This window comes from Silurus meridionalis, chromosome 2 (genome assembly GCF_014805685.1).
Source record: "Silurus meridionalis isolate SWU-2019-XX chromosome 2, ASM1480568v1, whole genome shotgun sequence".
NCBI classification, from domain to species: Eukaryota; Metazoa; Chordata; class Actinopteri; order Siluriformes; family Siluridae; genus Silurus; species Silurus meridionalis.
The window spans coordinates 32,548,447-32,569,628 of record NC_060885.1 but is presented as its reverse complement, the minus strand read 5'-3'; the positions used below and the strand labels follow the sequence as shown (position 1 = coordinate 32,569,628).

The window sequence follows — 21,182 nt, the reverse complement described above, 5'->3', positions numbered from 1 at the left end:
ACTTTCTAACACAATAAGAGTTGCACACCTTATAAAGCAACAATCCTATTCTTATCCAGAACCCGGCCTGTGCTTTGTGCGTTCTCAAACATTTTTAAAGGTAGGCGGTCAGCAAACAGGGCAAGAGCTTCTTTATTTACAGCACAGAACCAGTTCTTTGTTTGCAGAGGTTCATTGATATGGAGCTTTATTGTAAAACAGAGTGCTCTAATTAAGCATCATTATGACTGTGATAGGGAGTCATGTGACCCAGTTGCTGCGAATTTGCATTCACATGAAGGGGCATTGCAAAGGCGACGTGGCATGAGAAAAACAAGGATTGTGCTATCAAAATGGGTCCCTGGTGACTAAAAAAAGGAAATCAAATCTTAATTATTGAAATGTGAAAACATCATGCACATGCATTGGATATACAGATGGTCTCCATGTTACGATGGTTCTTAAAATTTTTTTGATCTTACACTGCAATAAGAGAAAATGGTAAAAATATTTTAAACCTAGCAGCGTATGCTCCGCCCTCCACTCACTCGCATACATGCACTATATTGCCTAAAGTTTGTACACCTGGTCATAAGTATGGTATGTGCTTTGAGAGCATTGCATTACAAGTCACAATTTGATCTCTTATAATTCCTGCCACTCTTCTAGGAAAATGTTCCACTAGATTTTGGAGTTTGCTTGTGGAGATTTGTGCTCCAAGGTCAGGTATTGATGTAGTTAAGGTGAGCAGGCCTGGGGTGCAGTCAGCGTTCATATTCATCCCAAAGGTGTTCAACAGGGTTGAGGTCAGAGCTCTATAGCAAGAGATCTTCCACTCCAACCCATGCAAAGCATCACTTTATGGAGTTTACTTTGTGCAGACTGGCACTGATATGCTAGAACAGGTTTCATCTCCTAGCTCAAGTGACGTCCTATACCAGTGTTTGCCTTTGGCTTTGGGAAAGAAGCACATATAGCTGGGAAGATCAGATCTCCCAATAATTTAATCCGTATAGTGTAGATACTGTATAGTCTATACATCACAGTGAAAAATGCTTTGCTTAATTGTAATGTCTTAAAGAATGGTGATAGGTATGGGGTCGTGTACTGTAATTTATTAATAATTTAAGATTCCTTTGTAGGCTGGGCCATGTCTCGACTTACAATATTTAAGTTATGATGGAGTCATCAGAGCACATCTCCGTCGTAAGTCATGGACCGTATATTAGGTCTAAATTTGTAATGTTTTAACTGACCCCAGAGAAAACATTGGAGTTTGAGAGTGTTAAGTATTTCATGGCTGTTCTACAGACTGTGATTCATAAAAGTCATTCCCTCTGCTAAGCATCCAGTCTTCCTGGACAGCCTCCATGCAAACAAATAACACTTGAGCATATCGAGGTTGATGCTCATTATTAAGTGCAGTACTTTTTGTCCTTCTACCTTCTATGATTATTGTATGGATCATGTATTGAACTAAAACAGACTGATTAAATGATTTTCTATTCGGCGTAAGAAGCAGCACACCTCAGAAGCGCAAGACTTTCCTTTTTAGCGATATCTCTGTTTCTGTTTAAAGAAGCACTGTGCGATCGAGCAGAGTCTTAGCACTCTAGGTTCGCCATGCGTGAAGCTTGATTTAATCACTATTCTCAGCGCAGAGGCTTGAGAGAAAAAAAAAGAAGAAAAAAACAAAGATATGAATTAATTATCGCCATTGCTGGAATCTGCCAGCAGCAGCTGCCGCACTCCTGCCTGGAACTTATTACAATCGACACGAGCCAATTTTCTTCTCCTTAGAACGCCGATGTCTTCCTCCCAACACATCCTGTCCAGAACCCAGATGAATCTTCTCAGTAATTAACATTAAGCTTCGCAGCAAGGTGAAATTTTCTGCGTAAATAAACAGAGACTACACAACCCTTGCTTGTTTCTTGTGTCTTGGTGGATTCGTTTTTCTCCTGTTGTAGTGCTGCATGTTAAATACTGATCACTATCTTTGGCGATCTGCTTCTGTTTTTCCCCTCCAGGTCATGTTTACAGAGGAGGACGTAAAGTTCTATCTGGCTGAGCTGGCTTTAGCACTGGACCATCTTCACAGCCTGGGAATTATCTACCGTGACCTCAAGCCGGAAAAGTAAGCGCAAAAAGAAAAAAACATGTAAACCTCATAGTGCATATCCTACAGCAATGCTAGAATGTGACCCACCTACTACATCCAATTATTTTTGTTCTTGGGTACAAACAAAAAAAAAAAAGATTCTAACAAAGTCTGGGTGGTTAATTAGCTTAAACTCATACTGAACTGTTTGGAAAAGTGGGAAAATATCATGTTCCCTATTTTATTCTAATCATCTCCATGGAGATTTGTGGAAGGTGGCATCTTTTTAAGATCGCCAAGTTTTTTAAATCTACAATTAGACGGCGTCTCTATGCCAACAAATAACTTGGAAATATATAAGAAACCATTTTTTTTTCTCGTATCACAAGCACCTAAAATTCACTAAACATTTGGATTTCGAACTCATGACCTTCTGATCAGAAACCCAACCACTGAGCTACCACTTTCTTGGGAATACAGGAGAGAACCTAAACCACATTGTTATGTTACCTGGTGGATCATGTTGTGGACCTGTGTATTGTCTAAATGCTCTCGGGAACCTTATTAGAATATGTCACATCATGGACTCCTTGAAGTACCAGGAGATGAAAATGAAATGAAATAAAAATCTGACTAGACCTGCCAAGAGGTTAGAACTCATATCATGGCAAGACACAAACAAAATCGGATATCCAAGTCCATCTTAAAATGGTTTGTGAGCAGAGAATCAAACTATGGACATGAGCTTCACAACAACAACACGTTTAACCACAACTGAAAACCTGTGATGAGAGGGTGAAGGACTGTGGATCTCAGATTTCTTGCTTTGTATCCTCAGATCTTAATAGGTGTTATAAGAGATTCTAATAATTAATAAGGGTTCTTTTTAATAATCACAGTATGGCGTTAAGCAAATGAATAACAAAGGCATTCTTTTAATAGATAATTCTGTCTGTCTGGTTTACAGTTTTTACACCAGTTATAGGCTGCAGAAGCATCGTTTGGATTAAATGCCCCTCATATAAAAACCTCAGCATCATTCCACTGGCAATCCTGCAGTTCAGCTGAGGTGATATAACCACTTGCTTTGATAAAAAAGAAATCCGCCCAGGTGCTCAGGTGTGATTAACACAGAAGCTGTGTTTGGGCCAGATTTAGAGGCAAAGTAGAAGCTTTCTTTTTCTCCTCATAGACGTCTGAAATCTACACCAGGGTTCTGCTTGTGCAAACAGCAACACTTTTTTTCTTTCAGGTTTCACAGTTTGCAGAGTTTTAAACACTATGTACTCTGAACCGGTTCTCCATAGAGGATAAACAGAGCGATAATCCTCCTCATGTTCATTTTTCCTCAAGGGGACAAGGGTATGAGGAGGTATATGGAACATAGGGTTCCTTGGAGAACGGCAGCGTGCGCATGCTGTTCTCAGAGCAAATGATTAATGGCGTGTAGCTAGAGACAAACCGTAGGACATTGAACTTCGATTCATGAGGACAAACATCTTCAATCAGCTTGCACACACCTCAGAAGAAAAACTTGTTCTGCTGAGCTCATCCGCAGATTTCTTTCTTTAGAAGAATGGAGTAAATGTGTTTTTTAAATTTTTTTTACAGCATTCTTCTCGATGAGGAGGGTCATATAAAGATCACTGGTAAGAGATATTCTTTCCCACTACTTGTTGGTTGGTTGGTTGGTTGGTTGGTTGGTAGATAGAACTTTATTGTCATTGCATTGTACAGGTACACAGCAACCAAATGCAGTTTAGTATCTACCAGAATCAGTTAAAGAGAGACATCCGCCTTGTTCCATTTCAGATTTTGGTCTGAGTAAGGAAGCAATAGATCACGACAAGAGAGCGTACTCGTTCTGTGGGACCATCGAGTATATGGCTCCAGAAGTAGTCAATAGAAGAGGACACACACAAAGTGCAGACTGGTGGTCGTTTGGCGTTCTGATGGTAAGTATTAAAGGATGAGCTAGTTGGATGCAAGACTATCAAGTTACGGAAGCCTTTATCATCAGTAAACAGAAGAAAAGATGAATATTGTTTTATAGGAAGTTATTAACTATAGAAAGACAGCGTTTCTTACCTATGAATGACACAACCATAGCGGAGAGTAAAGGAAAGTAGACTTCCTGAGGCACTATTTGTAATGTGAAAGGATTGCTCACACTTTAATCGCTTGTGTGCTGTTGCTTTGAGAAAGTCTAGACACTACACAATTGCTCAGGGACAAAACTCACACATGTTCACATGGGCACATTCCTCCTCAAGACATGCCTGAGCCCTGCACTTTTTCGCAAAAAACACATAAGTACATAATAATTAGTACATAATAATATGACCGTTATATTGCAACACTGCAAATGTTTAATCGAGATTAATCACACGATTGTCACAAGTTAACTCGTGATTAATCGCAACTTAATCGCACATTTTTATTTTTCTAAATGTACCTAAAATTAATACTTTTCAAGTTTTGAATACTCATCAACATAGGAATGGACAAATATTAATGCTTCATGCAAATGTATGTTTATTCTTAGTGTAAAAAAAAACTCAACATAGAGCATGAAGACGAAATATTCTTATGAATGTTTTAAAGAAATGCTGTTTTAAATGTTTAAATTAAGTAAATCATCAGGATACCAAACGGAATTTTTATGTTTCCACACGGACGGTTTTAATTGCCGGATGTGTGCATTTAGGTTGGATTTCGGTGCTTGATTTGAGACTTGGCGCATCAGTAAAACAAATGTTTAGGGATTAAACATTATTTTTCAGTGTATTGTTTTTTTTATATATTAAAAAATGTTAAGAAAAGACATACAAAATCTAATGTGTGTTGACGCTTTTAAAATTTTCTATTTATTTATATTTTTATTAAAATGGTCAAACAGAAATGCGCGCTGCATCAATCGCACATTAAAAAAATTTGTGCCGTTAAAATTTATTTGCATTAAAAAGTTAGAATAACATAGGGGCTATTTGTTCTATTCTGCCTCAAGAACTGTAGGTGAAGTGAAAAGTACCAAAGATATTTGTGTACCACCAAAAAATGTTGTATTCTTGTTAATACTGAAAACCATTTGGGTATAACATGGAAAATAATATCTTATACAGGCATTATTTTTATTATGCTCACAATTCCTGCACTAATAGACAGCTGATAAAAGACAGTAGTGAAATGCTTAGAATATGTTTTACAAGCCAGCATGATCGATTAATTATTAATGACAGACTTTTAGCAGAGACGTTTCATGACGCCTGGTAGCAAAAACAAAGTGTTGCCTCTCTGGGCAGATTCAAGCATACGAGTCAGCAGATTTATTTTTAAGACACTAGCACATCATCATAGCCGTAGTTATTTGCAGCTCTACAAATGCAATGAAGTAAAGGTGACAGCCTTTGCAGGCAGCATGGCTCAGGTTGACTCGACCTCAGAGTTCAGACTCAGCTTCAGTCTTTTTTTATTTTCCCAAGGTTAAACAACTTGATGATGCACGGGTGAGTTACGTGATATTTGGTGCTGTGCTCAGCCCTGGACCCTCCTCCAAATAAAGCAAAATAATTCTCTCAAATGCAACAACAACGGCGTTTTAAATTAAATGCAATTTTAGTGAGGGAACAAATGATGATTTGATGCTCCAACTGAAAACAAATACCCTTTTTATGCTTTTCAGTTTGAATAAAAAATAAATGCAGTCATTTTTATGATCCTTTTGACCCCATTCTTATTAGATAACACTTTTCTTTTTTTATATATCAAATATGCTGCACATCTCAGCTTATGCTATTCGTTGGCCTTCTTTTTGTAGTGGGCATCAACTAGCAAATGTATAAATTTAGCAACATCTCCAGCAGACTGAGCCCTGGCTTGTGTCCTAATATCTCAGGGAAGTTTTGGTTACGCAACCTCAAATACAGGCAGAAGGCGCTACCTGGGTGAGCCGATTCTCTGTATGTATATGTTGTTTTCTTTACCGAAGGCTAACTGGCGTTTTTTTTCTGTCCTCCAGTTTGAAATGTTGACTGGATCGCTGCCATTTCAAGGCAAAGACCGCAAGGAGACCATGGCGCTTATTCTCAAGTAAGGTTTGACTTGAGTGTTTAGTAACATCTAGTGAATGAATTTCTTGTGGATGAACTGGTGAATGAATTGCATGATTTTTTTCGCTGTGTGTGATTTACTATTAAAAGTTTTTGAGTGAGCATGGCAGGGTGATTTACTCTTATCAGCTGATAGACCTCATTTCACAGTAATTAACCCACAGTTTTCTCCAATTGCTGTGACAGAAAGTGATGAAGGGAAGGGAGCAGGGCTTCAAGGAAGGGTCACTTAATAACAGAAAGTTCACAATATTTACTCGAACCATTTCACATTTATATTTCAGTTGGGTCATCTTTAATTTTACTTGACCCAACATGACTGCTCTATTGACTCATTTTGTAGTGATAACTCATGCTAGCATGAAACCATCTCGCTCGTGGAGCTCCATTGCTAAATACATAAATGTTGGCAGATCTGGGAATATAACAAACGTATAAAATACAATGTTGTGAGGTTACTTCGGTTTTGTTTTAACCAAGATTTTAGGCAATGTATCTTGTAAATGTTTTTTAATCTGGGTAGACGTATGGTTAATATGGCATTTGTTTTTTCTTTTAGAGCAAAGCTTGGCATGCCTCAATTCTTAAGCCCAGAGGTGCAAAGCTTGCTGCGAGCCCTTTTTAAAAGGAATCCAACCAACAGATTAGGTAATATATATGAATTTTGCACCACACCTTTAATCACATGGATGTACACCAGGATAAAACTTCAATATTACTCTCAGCAGCATGATGCCTTTAGGGTATAAACAAGTTTTGCAAAAACTGATGGCATTTTTTTTGGAACTGAAGGCCTGAGGTTGAAAATCCTTGAACGAAGCTAGCTATTTAAACCGGCGAACTAAAATTCATTAAATATCATATTGAACATATACTGTATCTCGTATTCGTATGTAACTCATTCACTGACTGTTCTTACGCCTGAAGATTTTTTCACATTTACTGATCATAAAGTTTTTGTTTTTTCCTACCTAGTGAAAATTATGTTACAGAAATCTGGTGTATGGCATAAATGTGCAGTTTGTGTACAAATGCTCAAACAATTCTGACCATGAACGCCATTACATTTACGGCATTTGGAAGACGCTCTTACCCAGACCGACTTACATTCATTTTTTTTTATTTGAACTCATGACCTTCAGATCCAAAGTCCAATGCTTTAACCATTAAACTACCACCTCCTCATTAATATTGCCTGCAAAATAATTCCCAAACTCATTATTTGAATTATGTGAACAAGGTACACCCTTTAGCTTTAGATTAATTTTCATAATGTGTTAGATTATAAGCATTCCAGGTCTTCTTCTAGGCATACCCATGCATGAGGCAAGCCCAGATTGCATAGTGTTCATCCGCAGAGTTGGCACAGCTGCCATGTGCATGACAACAAGCTAAGCCTCCACACGGTGTCCGTTTGCTCCGCAATTACATCATATTGTTTGTGGAAAAAGCCGAACCGGGGTCTCTGCATGAAGTACGCTGAGACCATAAGCTGATTCTGATTTCCTTCTTGTGTCATCGAATTGTTTTTTTATAATATTTGGCACGCGCCAGAATCCCTTGTGTTGTCTCTTATAATGGATGATGGTCCACAATGAGTACAGGGTTCTGATTGAACATGAGCTCATGCTTCTGCTCTGGAAATGAACATGATTTTTGTGAGAGATGGTTGTCTGGTGATTTACAGCTTTGCACAAGTGTAGAGAAAACAGTTGTTTTTTTAAAAAGCTATTAAATCCACACTAATATATTTGAGCTTGTGCAGTTTGCTACGGATGCAGAGTGCGCTCAGACCATCCAATCAAAGTACGTGAAAATCACGAGGTTACTGGATGCCCTCTAGATGGCCCTGATAATTTTAGCTTGCAATTAAGTCTTCTATTTAGGCTTGAGTTAATACGTGTTAAAGTTTTATATGTCAGTCCTGTAGAACACCCGGTTTCTCATGTCAAAGTGCTCCACTACAGTGCTAGAAATAGACCTTATTTAAGCCTGAGGAGATTCACGCCGAGGCTCGGGTGCAGACCGTTTGTGTGAGCAGTGATTGAATGTGACTCTGAGAATCACTCTCTGTATTATTCATGAAGCAGAATGAAAATCAGTAGTGGTAGCATGCTGAGTACAATTATACAGGTCTAAGTCTTGTATTAACTATTAAAACAGGCAACTTTCAGCTTATACATATACCCACCAGAAACAAGGTTATGAAGAAAAATCTGGAAAACTGATGCGTCATTCAAAATGTTCTTCTAGAAAGGAGCTGAGAAGAGTCAACCAGATAGTGAATGCAAAAATGTATAATGTGGCATGTTAATGAATTGATGTAATCGATTAGCTGGATGGCTTTAACCCAGAGTATTGACTTTCAGGATATTTATTGTGCATACAAGAAACAAATGAAAAAAGTCTACTCAATTCTAGGTCTACTTCATTTGATAGATAATATGGCAGATGATGGTATGATGGTTTGATCTTTGCCTCTCTGACTTCTCTATAGGAGCTGGACCTGATGGAGTGGAAGAAATCAAAAGGCACCACTTCTTCACAAACATTGACTGGAATGTAAGTCGGCTCTCTTGACAACCTGCTGGTTTGAATGTAATAAAGAAAACCAGAATAAGATGATGTAACAGAAAGCATAGTCTCTCGATTACCTAATAATGCCAGATCCATTCATAACCTGGAGCCAATGGAGTAAAATAGGCCTTGCTGTCTAGGTGGGAGGGATTTTATACATCAATCTTTTTGAAACTGAGAGCTACTTCTTGCATACTGATTAACGTGAAGGACTACCAGTTTGATGCACACTTCTGAAATAACAAATCTGCTCAATTTACCTTTAATTATATGTTATTATTAATAATTAATGATATTTATGTGAAGACACTGATCTTGTTAATGATTTCTCACAATTAATATCAACAATGATTTAAAAAAAGTAGATCAATATCAATATGCAAAACTTTATTTATATAACTATATAAACTTATATAACTTATAAACCAATGTAAGTGTGATTTAAAAAAGATTAGCAACAAAAAAAAATTAGATGCAGCTCACTGGTAAGTGGCGCTATGGTGGGCTATTTTTAGAAAAGGCCTGCGGGCGACTGATGTGGTCCTTCCGGGCACCATGTTTGTGACCCCTGTTATACACTTTCAAGTCACAGTACACACTGAAATGAGACAATGTTTTTCCAGAACCCTGATGCTACATAAAACATCACACAGCATTGAACTACATAACAGAACAAAGGACTGGAATCTTTTTGTGTATATGTTTTCCCATTGTACTGTATAACATATACAGACTGTATAATAGTCAATGCTATTTTGTGTATTTTGTGTATTTATCTTTTGTCTTGCACGGTTTGCACAAACATTGCACATTTTTTCTCCACTATCAATCACACTGTCTCTAGCTAATTGCAGGTAGCCATCCTGGAGCTCTTGTATGCAAAAGAGGGCAGAAAGCACTTTCCTTAAAGAGTGTAACGCCGACCCATGATGCAGCATGAGCAGCAGGTTAAAAAATGATGTGGGTGGCTGGCTTCACGTGTCTCAGTGGAAGCACGTGTTAGCTTTCGTTCTTCCCATTTTGCAGCTTTTGTATGATACAAGAGATCTGGCTGGTGGGTGGGTGTTGGCAAAAAGATGAAATCAGAGAGAAAATAAAAGCAGGGAAGGGATTGTGCAAGTTTTTTACAAGTGTGGGCATTTAGAACTAAAGATCTTTTTCTGGAAATCTTTTTCCACTACACACACACACACACACACACACACACACACACACACACAATGGTCTTGACTTCATTATTAATGTAGTTAACTAATGCTGTGCCTACACATCTCTAACCTTACAACTTCAGCAAACAAAAATAATTGTTTAATTTTTATAAAAAATATTATCTGCAAAATTGTCATATATTCCTACCATTGTGACAACATTTTGTTCCCCGCCAAAATGTTAATCTGTTCTCTCAGCTCAGGTTGTGAGTGTGTAAGATAATAGGCTGTAGACAATCGTCTGGGAATTGAAGCTTAGCATTTTGATCCATTTAAAATACAATTACAAAACAGCTGATTGTGTCTTTTTACCCGACAGAAATTATACAGGAAGGAAATCAAACCTCCATTCAAACCAGCAGTCGGCAGACCAGAGGACACTTTCCATTTCGACCCTGAATTCACGTCCCGCACTCCAACAGGTGCAAATCGATTCAGATCTTTCCTGATTGGATGCGTCATTGGTTTTCATCTTTCTCTTCTTTTTTTCTTTTGCTCAAAGCCAAAAAAACAAATGAAAGTGGCTACACATTATTTTCGGACACAATTTTGATGGCTATCATATACCAGTTACCATGGCGCTCAGCTTTCTATTCCATTTCAACACAGCTATCAGTCAGACGTTTCTTAGCATGTCAGGATTTGGTGTGATGTAACCATCTGCTTTCAGCCAACGTGACACTGAGAGCATGAACTGCAGATCTGTTAGGACCTTGTGAAAGTCGCTTCATACCATACACATCTGATCATTTGTGACTTTCTGTTCATGCAGAATCCGTGTCCCCGTTTCTAAACGTGTGTGTGTGTGTGTGTGTGTGTGTGTGTGTGTGTGTGTGTGTGTGTGTGTGTGTGTGTGTGTGTGTGTGTGTGTGTGTGTTCAGACTCGCCTGGTGTCCCTCCCAGTGCTAATGCACATCAGCTTTTCCGTGGATTCAGCTTTGTGGCCACCAATCTGGGACAGGAGCAGAGTAAAGCAGAGACCAGACCAAACTCCATTAATCCTATAGTGCAGGTAAAAAACAGTGTATTTAGTCTAAAAAGAACTGCACTTGTTCATATTTCCCCGTTAATCTTTTAGAGGTATCTGCAAACGATATAATGCTTTTTTTCCTTTTTTTACAATATTTTTTAAATATTGTATTATACAGTAGAGTATGTGACTATATACAATTCTTACATAAAACATGCATTTTTTGTATAGCTTTAAATATTTTGAACCTTTAATGTTTATTTTATTGTTGCATTGTATTGTTAGCTCCTTGGGTAAAATGATGGACTGGTCAAAAGGTTGCGAGTTCAAATCCCAGCACCACCAAGCTACCAATGGTGGGCCCTTAATTAAGGCTCTTAACCCTCGACTGCACATTTCTATAAATGAAATAATTTGGAATATAATCTAAGACGATGGACATTGTCTCAAAGCAGCTTTATAGAGATAAAGTTGTATTAAAAAATGTATAACTTTAGTGCATATACGTTTTTTTTCTTATAATTCTAAGTTTATTGGTAATGAGTGAGCCAGTGGCGACTGAGATGACATGAGGAAGAAACCATGAAAGGAACCCATCCTCATTCTCAACACCGAATATCTATTCATTATCTTTCCTACATTGTTGAGGGTTTCAGTGATGGAAGCTTATTCGAAGAATCTATGGCGAGAAGTCCTGGTCAGATAACACCATGATTGAGTCTTTTTTGGCTCTACATGCATGCAAAGCATTTTTGGTTCAAAATGTTTGGGAAGAGGGATCATTTCAAGAGGAAGACTGTAACAATATATTGCTGGATTGTGTATATTTTGAGTCTCTTTCATGAACTAGACCAATAGCTTCATGAATCCATTCATTGCTAAGTTTTTTGAGGGGTGTCATTAGTTTTAGAGTTAAGTATATATCCTGGTGTGCAATTGCTGACCAGTGGTTTTCCAAAGAGGCTGTTTTCAAACAGCTTTCAGAAAACAATGAGGGCAGTGATTTCCTGTTTTGCATGCTAATTTGCATCCAAGCGAGTGAGCGCTACTGACTACAGCACTGACGTCACTCAACAAGACCATTCCTTACTTACATTGAACCTGCAGAGTGTGAGCATTTGTCCGAACCTTTTCCGTGAACAGATTGATTTTTCAGACTCACCAGACTATTTTATGGGTTTATCTGTGAAGGCAGCAGAGGCTTTGAATGGTTTTGAGGGGTTTTATGATTGCAAGTGTCCCTGCTGGGGCTCATAATAGGCCAAGAAATATCTGTCTATACTGTACTTTCCACAGCATGGGGATATGTAAAAAAAAAAAAAAAGGTTCTGCTGAGGATTGCGAGCAATGAGTTTTTATTATACTATAGAATGTATTTTTTGAAATGCAGTGCAATTTAAACTATATTTAATTAAAGAAAGTATTGAATGCAACATTTTGAAGAACGCTTCCCTTTTTCTATTTGTAAGACTTTTTTTTTTACATGTAAAATGAGAATAATGTTCACACAGTGTTTCTGTTTTGCATTCAAGCAACTTCATAGCAACAACATCCATTTCACCGATGGCTATGAAATAAAAGAGGACATCGGCGTGGGATCGTATTCAGTATGCAAACGCTGTGTGCACAGAATCACCAGTGTGGAATATGCTGTTAAAGTAAGGCAAATTTATTTATTTTTTCTCTTCAACTGGTTCATATTATTACACATAATATTTGACACTGTAGGTTGTGTATATAAAATGTGTATTGTGTATTCGGTGGATTTAATTTCTATCTCTAGTTCCTTTTTACTGCTGTGTTACTTACAAAAATAAAAGCTGTACACACACACACACACACACACACACACACACACACACTGTTGTCTGTTCACACACACAGTCATTTTTATTTCAGATCATAGACAGAGCGAAGAAGGACCCGTCGGAGGAGATCGAGATCCTGCTGCGATATGGACAACACCCAAACATCATCACCCTGAAAGACGTTAGTCAGCATGTCCGAGTTACAAGCAGTATAAATGTGTTTTATGAACCATGGTTTTTCAGGCAAAAATTAGCTAGAGAAAAAAATGGTTCTGTTGAGAATGAAAATAAAATAAAAGCATCATTTATGCATCTTGTGTAGTAGAAAAGGACATTAAAATAAGCAATAAGATATGTGTGTGTGTGTGTGTGTGTGTGTGTGTGTGTGTGTGTGTGTGTGTGTGTGTTGCTGCATGCAGGTCTACGATGATGGCAAGTTCGTCTATCTGGTTATGGAACTGATGCGTGGAGGCGAGCTGCTCGACCGCATCCTGCATCACAAAGGTTTCTCAGAGCGAGAGGCTTCTGCTGTGCTCTGCACCATTACCAAGACTGTGGAGTATCTACACTCACAGGGGGTCCGTCCACTTTATTTCACACACACACACATACAGGACTCAAGACTCCATGTTTTGTGCAATTATTCTTGTGTGAAAGAAAATGATTGCTATAATAAGCTGCATGGCCTGAATGAATCGGAATAAACGTGCCTTGTTTTATAGATGTTGTCCTGCAAATCAGCATGATCTGCTGTGTTTCATATTTACACTATTGATTTATCTTTCTGTTCTTGTCCAGGTTGTACATCGAGACCTAAAGCCTAGCAATATCTTGTATGTGGATGAGATGGGCGACCCAGAGTCGATACGGATCTGTGACTTCGGCTTTGCCAAACAACTCCGGGCTGAGAACGGCCTCCTTATGACCCCGTGCTACACTGCCAACTTTGTGGCTCCAGAGGTAGTGAAATCTCCTCTTCTCTTATTACCACTTTTATACACATCTGTGTACTGGGGTGTAAACAATGACTGTAATATATGAGAGGACAACAAGACATGTTTCATTCCCATTTTGTGGTTTCGAAGTCTTTAAGCCATAAGGTCCTAATGCTCATATGGTCCGAGGGTTCAAACCTCAGCATCGTCAAGCTGCTACTGTTAAGCATGGCACTTAACCATACCTGCTTCAGAGTCGCTGTATCATGGTGGACCCTGAGCTCTGACCCCAGCTTCCTAGCAATCTGGGATATGCAAAAACCAGGGAAGTGGTAGCTCAGGGGCTAAGGCTCTGGATTACTGATTGAAAGGTTGGAGGTTTAAGCCCCAGTATCAACAAGTTGTCACTCTTCGGCCCTTGAGCATGGCTCTTAATGCTCTCTGCTCCAGGTTTGCTGTATGACCCTGAACACTAAGATATACTAAGAAAGAATTTCACTGTGCTGTAATGTACATGTGACAAGTAAAAAGCCATTCTTTCTTCTTTTGCAGCAGAACACTTGCTATAATAGCTTTAGTTCAATGTTAGAAAGTGCATCCTAACCCGTCAACTAGCTAAACCCTTGTATTCAATCTTTTAAAACAAATTTATCATAAGAAGAAATATTAAAAAAAGAGATAGCAATCAGGGTTCACTGAACTTTTTTTTAAAACAACAGAGCACTTTTGCGTGCAGACTGCAGTACTGGACACTGCCACTAGATGGACATTTAATTTCTGATGCATGAGAATGTATTTTATCTGTAATTAATATCAACAGACTGTATTTTATTAATATTTTATTAGATAAAATGCAACTGTTTTGTCATTACACATGTTACAGTACAAGGCAACAAAATACAGTTAGCATCTACCCAGAAGTGCAGTGGTAGCAGTGTAAAATGTTTACATATGTACAGGTTGGTAAGGTTATATGTTATATATGAGTAAATAAAAATAATGAATTAATAATATTATATGAATAATATGAATATAAATAAACAGTACACGGAAATGGGATTATACGCAATAAGTACAATGGTCATGGATGGTGCAGATGAGGATGGGTTTTCTTTTAAATCTGGTTCCTTTTACGGTTTCTTCCTCTTACCATCTCAGGGTTTTTTTCTTGCTACCATCATCACTGGCTCACTTATTAGGGAAAACTTATATGCACAAAATTTATAAATTCTCTGCAAAGCTATTTTTTAAACAAAATGTCTAAAAGCACCATACAAATAAAACTGAATTGATATAAATACAGTCAGGTGTTATAAACTTTTAAAATGTATTTGAATTTAGCTTTTTTATTGCCTTTCCTTTCCTCCACTTGTCCCTCCTTTCTTTCTGAGTCTGATGCACACCTCAAGTCTCCACCAGATGCTCTGTGAATCCATCTCTCAAGCTTCCTTCCGAAAAGTGTGCCTCCAACTTGTGTCTGTATTTGTATCTGCTTAACATGTACACTGTTTGAATCATAGAAAGAATTTAGTTGTGTATAAAACAGAAATATATCTAAAAATCCGAAAAGCTGTCAGGCAGATTGTGAACTGTAAAATATATCTTGCTGTCTCTTGATTCGGTTCGGTCGGCTCGAGACGTTATGGTAATGAACATATAAAGTCGTTATGCTAACACCATGCTGTGAGCTGACAGAGACGATCGCTCTGTGTGGCAGGTTCTGAAGAAGCAAGGATACGACGCTGCGTGTGACATCTGGAGTCTGGGAATTTTACTGTACACCATGCTTGCAGGGTGGGTAAATGATTCCTCCAAAACACACACACACTAATGTCTAGACTACATCCAGCAATAGAAATGTAAATATTTATTAATGTTATATGTATATAAATTGAGCCACAGTACAACGCAGGACCTTTAACATGGCTACAAAGCTTAATTAACAAACCGGGTCCAATAATTTAGGTTTTATTCTGTGTTTGGATCAAATCTGATTTATTTCATCAGCCTATGGTTGCATGTGCTTGCATATCCACATTTGTTGCTATAGTAACTACAGCTACCGACATGGAATTTTCACTGGATTATGGTTTACATAATGGCTTTTTTTTCCGGGTCATGATTTGGACTGATATTAGACATAGAGTTCTCTCTAGTAGTAAATAGAGAAATAAAGAACTTGTGCCGCCGTTCCAAAAATCCAGGCCTACATCGTTATACTCTCCTGCATTTACGCGATCGTATCAAACGTTCGATATCAAGATGCATCAACTAAATAAAATAAAAGACACAAATTCATATTTTCTACCAAGTTAGGACATTGTAGGAGCTGTTCGTTTTAGCAAAGCCTCCGATAAACCTGTTGGGGTTTCGGAAATTTTTCCTCAAAACTAACTTTTTTATCTAGTTGACAATCTGACATGGATTTCAGCAGATGGGTTTAATTATGATAAGAAAACTTGTATACACTTCGCTCTGTACTCCTGCACTCCTTCCACGGGCAAAGCACAGCTAGTTTCTAATCTGTTCAGCGAAGATGACAGCTTGTCCTCGTTGAAGCGATTCAGCACCGTCTGCCCGACACCTGACACTTCATCCGAAGTCCAGCACTGACCCGTCTTTCTTGCACTACCAGCGAATCCAATTCGCCGCTCAAATCGTGCACATGAACAAAAAAACATTCATTTCTGGAGCAGGAGCTTGAAAGGATTAGTGCATAAGCCCAGGTCAATTCAGCAACTGCTGTAGAGAGGAAAGGCCATGCTGAAACAATTTAATGTTCCTGTCTGTTTGTTGAGCTTTAAAGCTCAGAGTAATCAGTCAGGGCATCGGTGGGGGTGGAAAGACGCAGTAAACCTGGCAACCTAAAAAATAGTTCTTAGAAATTGGGCTTCAACAAAAAGTCATTTTTCTGCACAAAGTGCTCAAATGTGCATTTTTTTGCGTTCTCAGATTTACACCGTTTGCCAGTGGACCTGATGATACCCCAGAGGAAATCTTGGCTCGAATTGGCAGTGGCAAATACACCCTTTCTGGGGGCAACTGGGACATGGTGTCTGATGATGCTAAGGTTAGAACAGTCACTAACAGTTATTGCTGTTTGGTAAATACCTTACAGAATTGGTGGTTTAGTACTAAAGGTACTGTTTTAGTGTAGCGTAGTACCGCTTTGCTTTATTGAATTTTCCTCATTTCAGTTTAAATCAAATCAGGCTAGTGTAAATAGCTATATCATTTTCAAAATTAATCAAAAGTTTATTTATTTATTATTTGTGTTTATTGGAGGGGGAAAAAAACTGGGCTATTTTTATTTATTTATTTTTTTTAAAGAACACAGCATATACACTGTCAGCATTCTACAGATGGGGTCTTATTCCTTGTGTGTTTGGTAGGACATCGTGACTAAAATGCTGCATGTGGACCCTCACCAGCGTCTCACCGCCCCTCTGGTCCTCCGTCACCCCTGGATCGTAAACCAAGAGCAGTTATCGATGAGTCAGCTCACACGACATGACGTGCACTTAGTCAAGGTACAGAAAAGAATCCTTTTTTGGGATATATTTCTTAAAATCTGTGTGTTGCCGAGTGTGTGTGTGTGTGTGTGTGTGTGTGTGTGTGTGTGTGTGTGTGTGTGTGTGTGTGTGTGTGAGGATGCATTTACAAAAGTTACAATATTGCCACCATCTGGTTTTTTGGAACACTGCATTGAGGCCATGCATTATGATATTTTAATTTTTTTAAAAGGTTTCTTATCACAACTTCATTTTCCTCATGGTTTCGACATAAAAGTCGTGATCACGAGAAAACATGGAAGAAACATTTTATAATGCATGGCCTCTTAGAACTTCAGTTGGACAGTAGATCAGACAAACAAAATGAGTGCTGCTCTTTTTTATTGTCTTTTAAAGGGAGCGATGGCGGCTACATATTTAGCTCTGAACCGAACTCCACAAGCTCCAAAGCTCGAGCCTGTCCTTGCATCCTGTCTGGCGCAGAGAAGAGGAATGAAGAGAGTGACATCCACTTGTTTGTAGCACCCGATCCAACAGCACCACCTATAGACCCTGAAGATATTCCAAGCCTGGGAGGAAGAACCAGGCAGTCATCAATGCACAATACGGGAGCGGATCGTGTGAGCGCTGAAGAAGGTCGAAATTTCCCCCCACATACACAGCTTTAGGGAAGTTCGCTTCCGAGAGCTGCTCGCATTAACGCCGAGGGCGTCAAGATTCGTCGAGCTTCCCTGCTCTAATCCTGCCAGGGATTGAAAGAGTAGCGACAGAGATAGAAAACATCACCAACACGAGAGCACAAATAACACAACCTGCACGCTCAAGCTGTGAAGCCCATCATGTGCTGTGAGCCATGCAGAAATGTTTGGACATGACTACTGTCATGTTACGCCAGATTGCTGTCATCCGGCACTGGCTGTAGAGTAAAGTCCACAAAAATGATTATACGTAATGGACAGTAAGACTCTAGTGCATGTTAATTACTAACACTGAAGAGCTTAAAGAAATAGTTTAGCCGGGAAAAGATCTACAACCACAAGTTATTTCTTAGCCAATATGCGATCGAAAACTTCTAATACTTCTTTAGATATGCACTGGACTTAACACAACTCATGGAAAGCTCACAACCGCCAGTTTGACATCATGCAAAATGCTTGAGTTCTTCAAGAAGCTCAAACAATACATTGAAAAAAAGGAAGGCACATTTTTTTTACTTTCTTTACACACATATTTCTTAAATCCTATCCAATTGATCATTCCACATATACAGTAGGTGAGCGCTAGGAAATAAACGCTTTGTTGAATAGCTCAGGTGTTCGGCAGTCAGCACATTTACACACGTTTTACAGAAACCACAGCAGGAAAAAAAGCAATATTAAGTGCAGGAGACTTAGCGAACAGACAAGACTATAAAAGATGGCAGCATTATTGCCATTTCTTTATCTCTAAATCCAACCATGCATGCGGCGTGAGCGGCTTTAGGAGTGAAACTGGGCGTCGTCTTATTGTTTAAGCTTTTAGTCAAGCTCTTCGAAATGATGTGGTTTTTGAATGTTTTACTTGTTTTACAGCAATTTCAAAAATTTATACATTGTATGCATTACACAGATTTTGTGGAAAATTTATTTATTTATTTATTTATTTATATTTATTTAATTTAAAATACTTTGGGTTTTTTGTGTGCTTCTTTATCATACAATATATATTTTTATTTTTAATTGCTTGTTTTACAGCAATTAAATATATATATATATATATATATATATATATATATATATATATATATATATATATATATATATATATATATATATATTGTATACATTTTTAGTGGAAAATTTATTTATTTATTTATTTATTTATATTTATTTAATTTAAAATACTTTTTTGTCTGCTTCTTTATCATAAACGTATTTAGAAAGCAATTTTTTTATATAGTCAGAAATCTTTTTTTTTTTTTTTTTTAATCATAAATATTTATTTATTTATTTAATTTTTTATTTCGCCTGCTGGTTCTGTTTCATTCGTTTCCTTGTTTTCGAAGTGCACTTGACATGGTTCGGTTTGACACTGAGGCTTGTAAATAAGTACCCCCACGTTGTTGCACTAATCTTTCATTCCTCCATTTTTGTATTTTGTATTTTTTTTTTTTTAACATTAAGGAAGGAATAAACGCAGACTGTTTTCGAAAATAGATTTCTGGCAAGCTGGAATTTAATGTGATAAAAAGAAAAAAAAGAAAGATTCGGCGTGCACATTTAGTCGAATCTTACGTGTGAAAAATGCTCAAGTTTTTTCCCCGATTTCTTTTTCAGCATGAATTTCATTGTACTGAATATGATATTTGTTTATGATACAACGTGCTGAAAGCAGATACAGTACCTGTTTACCTCAGTCATAAGCCTTAACCCTTCATTTAAACCAAATCAGATTGTGTTCATGATTTTGAGCTGAAATCTAGACTTATACATGAACACCTAAGAGTAAAATCAGTGATTTTATATAGATAGTTAACATAGAGATCTTTTTTTAAACCACCATGAACATCACTGAAAATGAAGTGTGAACAAAAGTCATTTCTTACTCTTGTTTTTTTGTTTTTCTTTGGAAGGGATGTGTGTTAAATGTATAATGTTTTACCAGCATTCTAAAACTGCATGTATGAAGTATTTTTACTTTGACCCTGAACATGATGTTAAATCACAAAGGTTTCATATTCACATTAATAATCATTAATAATTATGATTTATTATAAAAAGCTTTAAAAAAGTACATCTCTGGTCCTTTAGGTCCAATTCTATAGAAGGAAGAAGGTATAAAATTGCATTAGTGATGGTACCACCCTGGGCACAAGGAAAAGTGCATTGTAGTAGCCACATTTCTGAGAATGTGGATCAGATTCATATTGTTATTTTCCTTTGTATTGGCTTGCATGCCTGCGGTTTCTAAATAAATCGTATCGTAAAATGTGCTGTCTGAGTTGTAAAATGATTGAATGGTGGCTTTAAATGTGAACTGATTTTTCCTTTTCTCGTTTAGTTTTGTGATTCTTTTGTTCAATTATCACACTACTACATTTCACACACATTAGTATACACACGTGTATAAACATCATACCAAAAAAACAGGACCTCATTATGAATTTAGAGAAGCAACAGTAGCTGTTCATCAGTTTATTGAGAAGTCAAAAAGTATTGAGGAAGCAGCAAAGCTTGTTTGTAAAGCATTTTTAGATGTGAAGATCGTGGGGTTGTCTGTGGACCAGTTTAACAACTAAAGCTTTTCTTTGCTGCTTTTACCTGCAGGATATCTATGATTCATCAAAGGTTTATCTTATAGTCATCATCAACACCCTCATAACCACTTCCTTTAACAATGACTGCTTTGTCTTTTCATTCTCTTTTCAGCTTTTAAGTAGAGTACCTATTTAATCCTAAACCTAAAGGAATGGGTACTCTATATAACCCTAAGGGAATGGGTACTTTATATAAACCTAAAGGAATGGGTACTCTATATAACCCTAAGCCTTAGGGTTATATAGAGTACCATTCCTTTAGGTTTATATATATTATATTATAAACCTAAAGGAATGGGTACTCTATATAACCCTATGGGAATGGGTACTCTATATAACCCTATGGGAATGGGTACTTTATATAAACCTAAAGGAATGGGTACTCTATATAACCCTAAGGGAATGGGTACTCTATATAACCCTAAAGGAGTGGGGACTCTATATAACCCTATGGGAATGGGTACTTTTTATAAACCTGAAGGAATGGGTACTCTATATAACCCTATGAGAATGGGTACTTTATATAACCCTATAAAGTGGGTACTCTATATAACCGTATGAGAATGGGTACTCTATATAACCATAAAGGAGTGGGGACTCTATATAACCCTATGGAAATGGGTACTCTATATAACCGTAAAAAAGTGGGTACTCTATATAAACCTAAAAGAGTGGGTACTCTATATAA

The 21,182-nt window shown here is 37.6% G+C and overlaps 1 protein-coding gene across 1 annotated transcript in view; it reads left to right on the top strand.

Moving 5' to 3' along the window:
- Positions 1-18,877, top strand: part of rps6ka2 (ribosomal protein S6 kinase, polypeptide 2) — a 31,417-nt gene extending 12,540 nt beyond the window's left edge. The window contains exons 6-21 of the mRNA XM_046837361.1: positions 2,010-2,116; positions 3,692-3,729; positions 3,893-4,035; positions 6,099-6,169; positions 6,749-6,837; positions 8,687-8,751; positions 10,294-10,396; positions 10,856-10,986; positions 12,477-12,602; positions 12,844-12,933; positions 13,172-13,330; positions 13,551-13,712; positions 15,405-15,481; positions 16,640-16,757; positions 17,080-17,217; positions 17,596-18,877. Coding sequence (XP_046693317.1) covers positions 2,010-2,116; positions 3,692-3,729; positions 3,893-4,035; positions 6,099-6,169; positions 6,749-6,837; positions 8,687-8,751; positions 10,294-10,396; positions 10,856-10,986; positions 12,477-12,602; positions 12,844-12,933; positions 13,172-13,330; positions 13,551-13,712; positions 15,405-15,481; positions 16,640-16,757; positions 17,080-17,217; positions 17,596-17,721 — 1,743 coding nt within the window. The 3' untranslated portion in view covers positions 17,722-18,877. The remainder of the gene's footprint in view (positions 1-2,009; positions 2,117-3,691; positions 3,730-3,892; positions 4,036-6,098; positions 6,170-6,748; positions 6,838-8,686; positions 8,752-10,293; positions 10,397-10,855; positions 10,987-12,476; positions 12,603-12,843; positions 12,934-13,171; positions 13,331-13,550; positions 13,713-15,404; positions 15,482-16,639; positions 16,758-17,079; positions 17,218-17,595) is intronic.
- Positions 18,878-21,182: the final 2,305 nt, after the last annotated feature.